General features: G+C 34.2%; 2 protein-coding genes across 2 annotated transcripts; both read right to left on the bottom strand.

Moving 5' to 3' along the window:
* Positions 1–1537: 1537 nt before the first annotated feature.
* On the bottom strand, positions 1538–4226 carry LOC114139636 (signal-regulatory protein beta-2). Its single transcript, XM_028009673.1, has 6 exons — positions 4181–4226; positions 3728–4042; positions 2266–2613; positions 2023–2139; positions 1854–1900; positions 1538–1763 (listed from the first exon to the last, which is right to left on the bottom strand). The coding sequence occupies exons 1-6, from the start codon at positions 4224–4226 to the stop codon at positions 1635–1637; spliced, it is 1002 nt and encodes a 333-aa protein (XP_027865474.1). The 3' UTR covers positions 1538–1634.
* A 4849-nt stretch (positions 4227–9075) lies between these two features.
* Positions 9076–11903, bottom strand: LOC114138827 (uncharacterized). Its single transcript, XM_028008252.1, has 6 exons — positions 11865–11903; positions 11395–11721; positions 9800–10171; positions 9553–9681; positions 9387–9436; positions 9076–9286 (listed from the first exon to the last, which is right to left on the bottom strand). The coding sequence occupies exons 2-6, from the start codon at positions 11654–11656 to the stop codon at positions 9164–9166; spliced, it is 936 nt and encodes a 311-aa protein (XP_027864053.1). The 5' UTR covers positions 11657–11721; positions 11865–11903; the 3' UTR covers positions 9076–9163.
* Positions 11904–12584: the final 681 nt, after the last annotated feature.

The raw sequence follows: 12584 nt of genomic DNA, 5'->3' as shown, positions 1-12584 counted from the left end.
CTGCTGCTTCAGAGAAAAAAGGATGACTTAGAATATGCAGAAGACCAGAACAGTCCTGAATAATGACATCTGCATTTGGGCTCTTAATGAAAGCCAGAGATTATGCTTTTGATGGAGTTGCTTAACTTCCTGGGAACGTTTAGACAGAGTCTATGAAACATTAGTCTGGTCATTGCTTTCCTATGCAATTCTCCTCAGTTGCTGTCTCTCTTCAGTGCTCCTTCTGGGATTTCTCCCATTGAGCTGGATTACTCCTGTAGAATTTCAGTCTGGCCAATCGGCAAACAGAAGGAGAAGTTGTGAACGATGACGATGATTTTGTGCGTTTTAGAATTGTAGTCTGCCTGTAGTTTTACAATGGCAGCTGAAGAAGTGAACAAAGTCATTCAGTCCACGTTGGCCATGCTTCAAAATATTTAACATCAACCTCTGCTTCGTTCAGCTCAGCACTTCTGCCTTCGCAGTGAGGGATTGTTGTTGACAGTGCAGGCAATTTCCAGGAAGCTTCATATTGTCGAGCTAGCGCATTACACATGTCTCAGACAAACCCTGGTGATTAGGTCAAATATAAAATTTCAACAGTCCACTCCTCAAGGAACCAATAGTTTCTCAATAGCTGTGGGAGAAAATAAGACAGTGATGAATGGCACTTGAACCTTCATCCTAAATCATGTGGAATACAAATGTAGATGCATTAAAAGTGGCATACAATCTTCCTAGATGTGGTGTGGCTAGATGTTCAACGAAAGGCACATAGTTTCTTTATATCCGGACTCGTGTATCTGATGTGTGTAAATAAGACTAGAAGAACAAATTGACTTTCTGATGTCATCTCAAAATTAACATTTTCTACTTTAGGTCAGTTAGGTTTAACCATTTCTAAATGCTTGATAAATGCTAAAATAATTTCTAAATCTCTGCAGTATTTAATAAAAATGTATTTGAAACTGTATGACTTGGGTTCAGCATTTTGTGTATCCTTCAACAACTTCTCACAATAATTTACTGGAGTTTTGGCCCATCTTGATGTAACCAAATCAGGTTTGCTTCCACCACACTTACACACAACTTTGCCAGTTCTGACCACAAATTTGATGGTCTCAAAAAGTAGCTTTTTGTTCACATGTGCTTTTGCAAACTTTAGTCTTGTGTTTTATCTTGCTTTTGGTGTGTTGATGTCCTCCTCTTTTCCTCAGAGGACTCTTTTCTCTGTCGAAAAGAAGATGATACAAACATTTCTAAAAAAAAAAGAATAAAATTGCTCTCTGAAACACAGAATCTGGCTCTTCCCTGGACAGACGATTGAAACTCTTCAAAACTCAAAGATACACCATCCACTGTTCAACAGTAAAGAGAGGTCTGTATTGTCGTACTTTTGAAAATCAGATAGATCCATTTGCATAAAGTAGTATTATTTTCCATTTCTAAGACATACATACAGTGAGCCATCAGGTTTAATTTTTCAAACATAATATGTAGTTGAATTTGACATAAAATGTTGAAAATGATTTATTTTATTCATTACATCTCTCTTTCATTGAGTCCTGTTTGACTTCACAACTTTTGTGTATATGTCAGTAACAGTATGCATTTGCATCTCACAAGTGGTTTTCTATACAAGCTGATGCATATATTCAGGCTGATCCTTTAACCTGTGAATACACACTTTCTTCAGTCATCAACTCTCTCTTCTTCTTTCCTCTTGATGTTCTCCCTTCAGAGAAATGTAACGCAGCGTAGTTCAAATCAGGTCCAGCTTCAGTCTGTTTGGAAAAACACATTTACACTCAAAGTTATTTATCTAATTTCTTCATAGTGCTAAACAATTTATATGAACATTACTAAGTACTTACATCATTTACTACTTGGCTAAAGTTGTTTCTTTTTTGTGAAGAGCTTTCTGTAAACATGGAAGCGATACACATGATTACTCAATTTCAGTGGTTTATTTAATGTGATTCTAGAAAAATGATCTTTGTACCAAACATCTTTGAGATATATAATTCAGTCGTTGAAACTAACCTTTATATCGTTGACATGCTGATCTTTGTGTTACATAGCAAATGAAAACAATATTACCAATTACAGAAGTGACCAAACAGATTGTCACCACCAGCATGTTGTTTTCATTTCTGTTACCTAGAAAACAAAGATAAACTATGTCATTTCCTCCATCACTATAACGTTATTGCTTCAGAAAACAATGAGTTATTTTGATTATTTTGGACATTTTGAATACTTCAAATGATGTATGCAAAGTCATACCGTTTCTCTGGCTGATTTCATTTCCAAACAGTATCTGTCCACATGTGGCCACAGCACAGTAGTAAATCCCAGTATCAGAAGAGCTGATATTCTTAGAGAAGTTGTAAAAACATTTCTTTTGAGAGTCAGATCTTTTCTCACAATTTTCAGCTTTTTTTCCTTCAGTGTAAATCATGTTGGGAAAAGATTTTTCTGATTTGGCTCTGAACCAGAACACACTGGGTTCTCCTGAACAGGTTGTGTTCTCAGAGTGAGAGAGGACCGAACACTGCAGAGTCTCTGAGCCTGTTGGATCTGAGACCGTTGGCTGTGAAAAAACCGTGTAGTTTGATGTCCTCTTAGAGATTCCTGTGAAATATTATATTGAAACAAAGTCAAAACTAGGGTTGTGTTCGAAAAATGCCTTTTTGTATCAAATTTGGCAATAAGAGCTTGATTTAATTTACGGTTAATTTATTGAAGATATGTCAGTGAATTGTTCACATGTGCTTTTGCAAACTTTGATTGCTTATATTTGATTATATCAATATATTTGACTATATTGATACAATATAGTCAAATATTAGGACACTTAATTCATAGTCATAACAGACTGATGTGTGTGTGATACAAAATGATCAAGTTACAAAAAATATACAGTTTTCTTTTTTTTTCATTGATTTCAACTTTGGTGTTTTATAATATTGTATTAAAGTGTCAACACTCATCTCATACAATCACTAAATTCACACAAAAACCTCAGCTTTTTTAAAACAATAATGTTCACACTTTTAAAAATGTATATGATTAACTTTTTTGATTTCAAATTAATTTACAAATTGAGTGTTTTTTGGGTTGACATTGTTTCTCCACAGAATTTCATACTATCTTCATTATTGTTTCACAAATAAGGACATTTGTGAGTTTTTGGTTCTCCACAGATTAAAATATTTTTACTTAATTTTGAAACCAAGTAAAAACCAGGTCATTTGCCTGTTACTACTGAAGATCTTTTAAAAGGTCTACTTTCTCCATATGATTATATGCACTGTAGTGAAAAACATTGCACAGTATCAAATATGAATTAAAATATGGTAATTTACTTTTGTACATGGAGGAACAATTAATGGTTATTTGTAGAATCTATAGTTCACTATAATAATTATAGATGCAGAAACTGCAATAAATTGTTTTTGTCTTTCAGTTTGCATTTATTTCATAGGATATAAGATGATAATAAAAACACCAAAAAAAACATTAATATTGAAATTAAACATTGCATGTTGGTTCCAAAGACATCAGAAACTGTACACTAAAAGTTTGGTTTTAGGATGCCTCTTTGCACCTTCAGCCATGCTTCTTTCCTAGATTATATATTTTTCAGTAGCATCATTATATCCAGTTGGAATTCAAAGATACACACTGATTAATCTATCAATTAAAAAATAGCTAAAATACTGCAAAAGAAAAATTATTAATTTACCTTTTATGAATACATAAGTCCCACTCCACATAAAGTCAAGTGCGTCCATTTGAGCACAGTGATACATTCCCTCATCTTGTTGAACTGTGGTGAAAATTGTAAGACTGCTGTAGTTTGTCACACTGAATTTTGAAGAAGAGAATGCTGGTCCATAATTTGGGTTTGTCATTCCCTGCTGCATCACGATTAAATCCAGAGTATCTCCAGGACTTTGCTTGTACCAGAAAATCCATTTGTTCTGATATTTCAAACTAAAAGCACAAGTCAAAGTGACAGTTTGGCCAAGTTCAACTGTGATCACTGGAACCAAAGAATCTATATTGGGGGGAAGCAGCAATTGAAACAATTAAGAACAACATGAAAAGAATATTACATTGAAATGAACCAGAACATAGATATCATATATTTCAACAAGAAAATGTTTCATCTCAGTTCATGAAAAAAAATACTTACATCCTTGATGAAGAAGCAACAATGTGGCGAGCCGTAACAGAGTCATGGTGACACTGTCTTCATTCAGAAAGGAGATACTTTTATAGTTGTGGGAGGTGTGGAGATCCTGACTGTCAAATGCATCTGATTGGTTACCTCAGAATATAAAATCAAAGGGCATTTCCTGTATGTACATATGCTTTGTTTCCGTTGTTGTGCCTTTATTTCATTGTTATGTTGGCTGTTTGTGCACCATCAATAGTTCTTTGCTAAAGACAATATAACACAGAAGAAAGGTTGCGATCAAACATGTCACAAAAATCGGATACAGGGAACCAATCGCAAAATGTTTATTAATCTCACTGTTTATGACTAGCGCCACCTGCAGGTCAACTGTTGTTGCGTCTTTGAAAACAATATGATCACAGCTGTTTGAATTTATGTAGCTCCGACAAATGTTCAGGATTTTAGATGCTGACTCATTAACAGCAACTTCATGAGTTCTGACATCTTATAACTACCAAAATTATTAGACAGGCTTAGTTCATTATTTTGTCGCCCAAGTTATTTTGACATTTTGAACCTCTGCATTTTAGAACCCATTAAAATGTACAGGCTTAAGAAGCATTTTTAGCTCTATATAACACTTTAGCATTGTTCTATGGTCAATCAGTTTGTGATCCCTGCCTTTTTCTTTCTGAACGATAAACCAATTGATCAGACGTTGAACTATAACACTATACATACAGTAAATAGTGAAACAGCAATAGTATAGGGTTAGGGACAGAGTTACCACACCTAGTTACTGATCAGATAATGTTCTCTGATGTCTAAAAATCACAATTACACAAACCTGATCTAAAAAGAATTGATCTTTAACGCTTCATATCAGTAGAAATGTGCTGAAAGTAGCTTGGAGATGAAAAGAATGACTTGAATTCTGGAGATTCAGCCATTGGGACAAAGAAGCACACCTTTGGTTCATTTTTAAAGTTATACATGGACAAAATTGTTCATATCCCTCTGTTAATGACCGAAAAGCCCACAATGGATTCTAAAATAATATAAAACGGACAAAAGTAATAATGAATAAAAATATACTGAAAATTACCAAATGAAAATCAGACATTGCTTCTGAATTGTTGTTCAACAGAATTACTATAAAAAACGATAATAAAACAGGCCTGGTCAAAAACTATGGTACGTGTAATTTAATTGTTGTGCAACCTTCTGAGGCAATGAAATGCAATCAAACAATTACTGTAACTGCTAATGAGACGTCTTCACCTGCCCACAGGTAATTTGACCCACACCTTTTGGGCAAACTGCTCCAATTGTCTCAGGTTTGAGTGCTGCTTTCGCCAGACAGCACATTTTGTCTCCTTCCATAGATATTCAATATAATTTAGATCAGGGATCATAGAAGGCCAGTTCAGAATCATCTAGTGTTTTTCTCCTGGGTATTTAGAGATGTGTGTTTTGGGTCAATTTTCTGTTCAAAGAACCTTGACATGTGACTGAGGACAGTATAATTTTCTTCAGAATGTTTCAGTCATCAAACCCTGCAAAGATTTGAGACATACTGGGCCAAATGTAGCAAAGTAGCTCCAGAAAATAAACAGTTCTCATTCATGTTTCAAAGTAGGGCCACTGTTTTTGTCTTTCCATGCTTCTCATCTGTAGACATAGAGATGATATGCCTCGCTTCTGTCAGACTGCCCCAGGGCAGCTGTGGGTGCAATCCACATTATCAGCATGTGAATGAATGTGTGAATGGCAATGACTGATTTCATTGTAAAGCATCTTAGTGTCCTGAAAAGTGCTATGTAAGTGTGATCTCATTTAACTTCTTTGGAGGTTGTTCTGGGGTCTTTGGCTGCAGTTATTGTCCTTTTCTTGAATTTGTCATCAATTTTCCACTCGCAGCCAGGGAAGTTGGCTACAATCCGCTGGACTTTAAGCTTCTTAATAATATGAGCAACTTTTGTCACAGGAGCAACAAACTGCTTGGAGATGGTCTAGCCTTTACTTTTAATATGTTTGTCTATATACTTTTTTTTCTATTATCCTGGGTTAGCTTGCTCCTTTGGTTCCTGTGCATCATGTTCAGTGTGGTTGCCACCCTTTAAATAGGCAGACTGAATGATTACAAGCTTGAAGGCATCTGTAGTGCTAATTAGAGGAGACACCTTGGACCATAACATGTCCCTATGGTCACATTATTTTTGGTCAATAATTTTTTCCAGGCTTGTTTATTTAGTTTATTTTTATAATGATTCCGTTGGACTAAGAAAGTCCAGTAAAGCAAACATTAATACAAAAACTTTAAAAATGTACAGATGGCGTTCTTTTTATCATGTCTTCCAGATAATTGTAGTCACTCTCAGCAATATAAAGTTAGAATCTTGTAACTGGTCTTAGTTGGTGTGACAAAATTAAAGCTCAAAAGGTTAAGACATATTTAGCATGTGTCTCAGAACTTCATACTTTGAAAGATTGGTGATTCAAATTCATGAAGCAATGGGAGACCAGAATTAGTAGAGATTAGCTGTTGTTGTTGTCATCACAATTTAGATCACAATCTAATTCAGATTTGAAGAATCTGAATTATGAGTAACACCACCATATAATTTCCCTTTGAGATCAATAAAGTATTTCTGAATTTGAATTTCAGTTGTTTTTGGAATTTGTCTTTATTGTAGCTGAAGGTTGGTGTTATGACAATATGAGATTAACAATTAGAAGGTGCTGATGATCTGCTGGAGCACAGTGACTGTGGGAAAGTGTGTGTTGCATATATGCATTCCAGTTCTTGTCTACTCAGACCCATTAGTTTGAATTTCACAGTTTCATAAACTGTCTTTTATGAAGCAGGGATAAAATAGTTACTGGTTTAAATTGTCATCATAGTCATGTAAGAATAGTTAGCACAATGAAGTATTTAGTAGGTTGTTGCATTTCATGGGTAATACATGGAAACTCTGCATAATATGATATATTTGATGAGTTGAAGGGGCTTTTTCTGAAGCTGTGCAGTCTTGGTTTGTAATAATTTTTGAAAATTGAATTACCATTAAAAGCATATAGAATAGCTTCCCATCTAATTGAGGTTTTTGCCATCCATCACATTGTTACAGATGCAAGCAGAAAGCAAAAGCAGTTTCAACCACCGAAAAGCATCAATTGTTACATGTTGCTATATGTTGAACTTCATGATTGAGCAAGGATAATTTTTGATGTTTTGTCCTTTCCTTAAACAGCTTCTAGATGTGTCCTGCTTACTGCTAAAATGGTAAAAATGTAGTTGTTTACCAACTCATAATATTTACTTGACTACCAGCATTGCATTCAAAAATCTATTTGTACCCGGCATGACACCCAAAAATAATAGCACAAGGGATAACAAGTCAGTAACAGAAGTCTATTCAAGACAGTAAACCTTCACAATAAGATCCTTAAACATGTGTAAAGACCTCTTAACTTCAAATATATTTAAAACAAATGCTCCACTTTTGACTGTGATGCTACTTGGAAAAGAAATTTGGCCACCCTTGTTAAATGCCAGAATAATGAAATGTTTTTATCACTTTCTTAAAAGTCAGAAGTTTATATAACTCCTCAGTATTTTTTGAAACAGTATGGCTAGAGTTTAACATTTTGTGTGTCCTTACACAAGCTTCTCTTCATAATTTACTGGAGATTTGGTAAATCCTAACAGAACCAAGTCATGTTGGGTTCCCCCTCACTCACATACACTTTGTCATCTCTGGCCACAGAGTTTCTACTGATCTAAGATCAGCATTTTGTTGTTCCTTCAACTTTCTAACTGAGGTAGCATTATGCTTTGGAAAACCCATTTATGCCTAGGCTTTGACTTTCTGTTTGACTTAAGATGTCGCTTCAAAATTTTTACATGGCTTCCTTTCATCATGAGGCCATCTGTTTTGTGAAATATAAAATATGTTCTCCAGTAAAACACCAACATAACACAAATCTGCCATCACTATACTTTACTCTATAGACAATGGGATAAGTTTGAAAAGCTTCCCCCTTTTGCCTCTGAACCTAAAAGTATATTATTACTTAACACTTCAATTTCAGCTGCCAATTAGAGGATGTCTCCTACGTTTTTGTTTGTATGTGCTTTTTCAAACTGTAATCTTGTGCTTTATGCTTGTATTGATGTCTTCCTCTGTGGATAATGACACTCTGATAAATCTCAACCAGCATTTTTTACAAATGCTTTTGCTCTAAAGATGATTATCACATTTTTCAACAAAACTAATTCATCTTTAGAAAACAGAACATGTCTCCTCTCTGCAATGTCTTTGTTGGACATCTCCATAGTGTTTATACTTGCACATCATTGTTTGAACAGATGAGGGTGGAACCATAAGACATCTGAAAGCTGAACCCAAACATGATCAGGAGTTAGTCCACAATTCTCTTCATGAGATCTTGACTAATAACCTTTTTTTGTTGTTATTTTTGGATGCCAAAAAAGGAACGTATGTTCAAAAATATCACAAGAATGTGATCCTGTAATAAAATGCATTATGCAGATATGATGTGAAGTAAGAGTGACAGATATATTTTATTATTTAAGAAAAATTAAGAAGAAAGTTTAAAATGGTAAATATGCATTATTTAGGTTTTTTTGCAGGGAGGAGGGAGTCAGAGGTCTGACATTGTTCATTATTGAAATACACACCAGTGTTCAAAAGTTCAGAAATCTGTTACATAAATTTAGATGAATCAAAATGGTCCATCAATCAAAATCAAAAGGATCCATAGAGCGTTTTTTGTTTTCCACTACTAAGGAAAATACAAGCCATCTTGTTTACTTTTTATGTAGGCAAACATGACAAAGTATTGAAACTGCACAATTTTTTCATTATATCTTTCATTCAATCATCTTGAATTCACAACTTTTATTTCTGTCAGTAACAGTATGCATTTGCATCTCACAAGCGGTTTTCTTTACAAGCTGACAGATATTCAAGCTCATCCTTTAACCTGTGAATACACACTTTCGTCAGTCATCAACTCTCTCTTCTTCTTTCCTCTTGATGTTCTCCCTTCAGAAAAATGTAACGCAGCGTAGTTCAGGTCAGGTCCAACTTCAGTCTGTTTGGAAAAACATTTACCATCAAAGTTATTTAGTAATGTTGAGATGTATCTTGTAGTATTAAAAAGAACAAATTAGGCAACTAAGATTTTTACTTACATCATTTCCTATTTGGCTAAAATTGCTTCTGTTCTCTGAAGAAGAGCTTCCTGTAAACATGGATGCAACACATATGATTACTCAGTTTCAGTGTTTGTTTCATGTGATTCTATTTTTTCTGGCATCACATATGTTTGAAATATATAATTCAGTCACTGAAACAAACCTTTAAATCGATGACATGCTGATCTTTGTGTTCGAAAACAAATGAAAACAATGTTAAATATTACAGAAATGACCAAACAGATCATTGCAGCTATTGTGATCACCAGCTTGTTGTTTTCATCTGTTTTACCTGGAAAACAATGACAAAGTATGTCATTTTCTCCATCAAGAGAATGCTGTTGCTTCAAAAAACACTTATTTGTGATGATTTAAGAAATTTTGAATATCGCAAATGGTGTAATTTATACCGTTTTTAATTCCATTTCCAAATATTATCTGTCCACATGTGGCCACAGCGCAGTAGTAAGTCCCGAGATCAGAAGAGCTGATATTCTTAGAGAAGTTATAAAAACATTTCTTCGGAGAGTCAGAACTCTTCTCACAATTGTCTGAACTTTTTCCATCGGTGTAAATCATGTCAGGAAAAGACTTTTCTGATATGGCTCTGAACCAGAACACACTGGGTTCTCCTGAACAGGTTTTGTTCTCGGAGTCGGAGAGGACCGAACACTGCAGAGTCTCTGAGCCTGTTGGACGGGTGGAACCAGAGGTCGTTGTCTGCTGAGCAGTACTCGTTAGCTGTGAAAACACAGTGTAGTTTGAAGTCCTCTTAGACATTCCTGTAAAATAATCATATTTATTTGTTAGTGAACTGTTGAAACAAACTGAAATATTAAAACTAGAGTAAGATAGATCAAAAGCGGTTTTCTTTACAAGCTGACAGATAATGAATAAATTCGTTTAAGGTAATAAAGATTTTTTTAGTTCCAAAGGGACTAAAAAGCAGCTTTATTAGTCCCTTTGGGAGTTTCCCTGTAGAATTTCTACAATTTTTGGAAATTGTAAAATAACCAGGAATAATTCTAAATTGTAGAATTTAGAATTATAGAATTGTAATAATAGAAAAAAGTTTTTTTAGGTAAATAATTTAGCAAAGACTTTCAAAATTTTTTATGGCACATTGATTTACAAAGTTGTCCGTCATGACAAAAGCACAAAAGTCAAATATTGAAACAAACAAATTAAGTCACAACATGGTTATAGCAGATGTATTTAATATGGGATATTTATTTCATAGGTGTATTTTCTATAGACAGATAGCGCCAAAAAAAGGTCAGGTTAAATATTTTCACTGGTTTAAGTTCTACAGTTCGAACAAAATATTTGTACTCAGTTTTTTTATTCATTTAATTTAACTTCAGGACACTGTTTGGTCCCTGACAGTTTGATAATTTTGTTGATTTAAAGTTAGTTTGTGCACTGTAAAAAAAAAAAAACATCCCTAATTTATGGTAAAATACCAGCAGATGTGGTTGCCAGAATTTTAAAATCCGTGTTTATGCGGAGCTCGTGATATTTTACCATGAATTAGAGACTTTTTTTTAACAATGTGGTTTTGCACAGTTTGCAAAGATTTATTTACTTTTCCAACCAGGCAAAGAAAGATCCTCTGAATACAACCCTGGACCCTAGACATAATAAAGAGTTTACTTACTTACTAGTGAAAAATATTGCACAGTATCTAATATACACTAAAAACTTTTACCTTTTTTGTACTTTTTGGAACAATAATGACTACAGATGCACAAACTGGAATAAATTGTATTTATTTCATATGTAAAAAAAAAATACATATGAAAGAAATGCTTGTATTGACTTTATAATAAAACACATTCACAAAAAATGTGGTTCTTTTGTCACCCTGAGTTGTACTTTATAATAGATTATATATATTTCAGTAACATAATCATGTCTAGTTGGATTTAAAGACAATGATACACACTGGTCAATTTGTAAATTAAAAAATATTTAAAATAGTGGAAGATAAAAATGACTGATTTACCTTTTACTGATATATAAGTCCCACTCCATACAGAGTTAAGTCTGTCCATTTGAGCGCAGTGGTACATCCCCTCATCTTCATGAACTGTTGTGAAAATTGTTAGACTGCTGCTATGCTCATTTGAGGTTGCATTGAATTTTGAAGGAGAGATTTCTGGTCCATAGTTAGGGGTTATGGTTTTCGTTATCTTCACAATTAAAGTCAGAATATTTCCAGGACTCTGCTTGTACCAGTAAAGCCATGTGTTGCTCTGATATTTCATGGTAAAATCACAAGTCAAAGTCACAGACTGACCCAGTTCGACTGTGACCACTGGAACCAGAGTATCTGTATTGGGGGTACAAATAGCAAGTCATTCAGTAAAGAACAACATGAAAAAGAACAATACAATATAGATAAGAATTCAGGCCAGTTTTTCAGGAACATATTTTGATGTAAACAATATCTCAATTCAAGTAAATAGTACTTACATACTTGATGAAGAAGTAACAATGTGAGCCATAACAGAGTCATGGTGACACTGTCTTTATGCAGAAAGAAGATCTTTTAGTAACTGAGGGAGGTGTGGAGATCTTGTCCGTCAAATGCGCCTGATTGGTTACTTCACAATATACAATCAAAGGGCATTTCCTGTATGTACAATGAGCTTTTGTTCTCATGTTTTGAATCTATTTTTCATTTTATATACTGTAAATGTTGGTTTTGCATGCACCATTAATGGTTCTTTACTAAGGATAACATATACACAGAAGCAGGATAATCAGCAAACATGATACAATATTTTGATGCAGGGAGTAAATTGCAAATGTTTTAGTCTCACAGCTTTATAGCCAGCACCACCAGCAGGCCAGCTTTTGTTGCATCTTTGAACTACACTATAATCCCAGATTTAAATGTAGTAGTTTTTGTCTTCCTCTTCAGAGGTTTTCAGAGGACTCATTTCACTGTGGATAATGACACTGACCAACCTGAACCAGCATCTTTAAAAGCTCTATTGCTTTTGTTTTGAAGATGTTACACAGTTCTCATCAAACTTTGACATACTGTGTCCATGGTGTCCTTGAATAAATTCGTTTGAACAGATGAGCATCTGGAAATTGTACCCAAAGATGAATAGGAATTGGACCAAAACTAATGTATGTGTATAGGACTACAAATTCTAATAAAAAAAAATTAAAACAAAGAAAATC

The sequence above is a fragment of the Xiphophorus couchianus genome, chromosome 23 (genome assembly GCF_001444195.1).
Source record: "Xiphophorus couchianus chromosome 23, X_couchianus-1.0, whole genome shotgun sequence".
NCBI lineage: Eukaryota > Metazoa > Chordata > Actinopteri > Cyprinodontiformes > Poeciliidae > Xiphophorus > Xiphophorus couchianus.
This window is presented reverse-complemented; position numbering and strand designations above follow the sequence as displayed.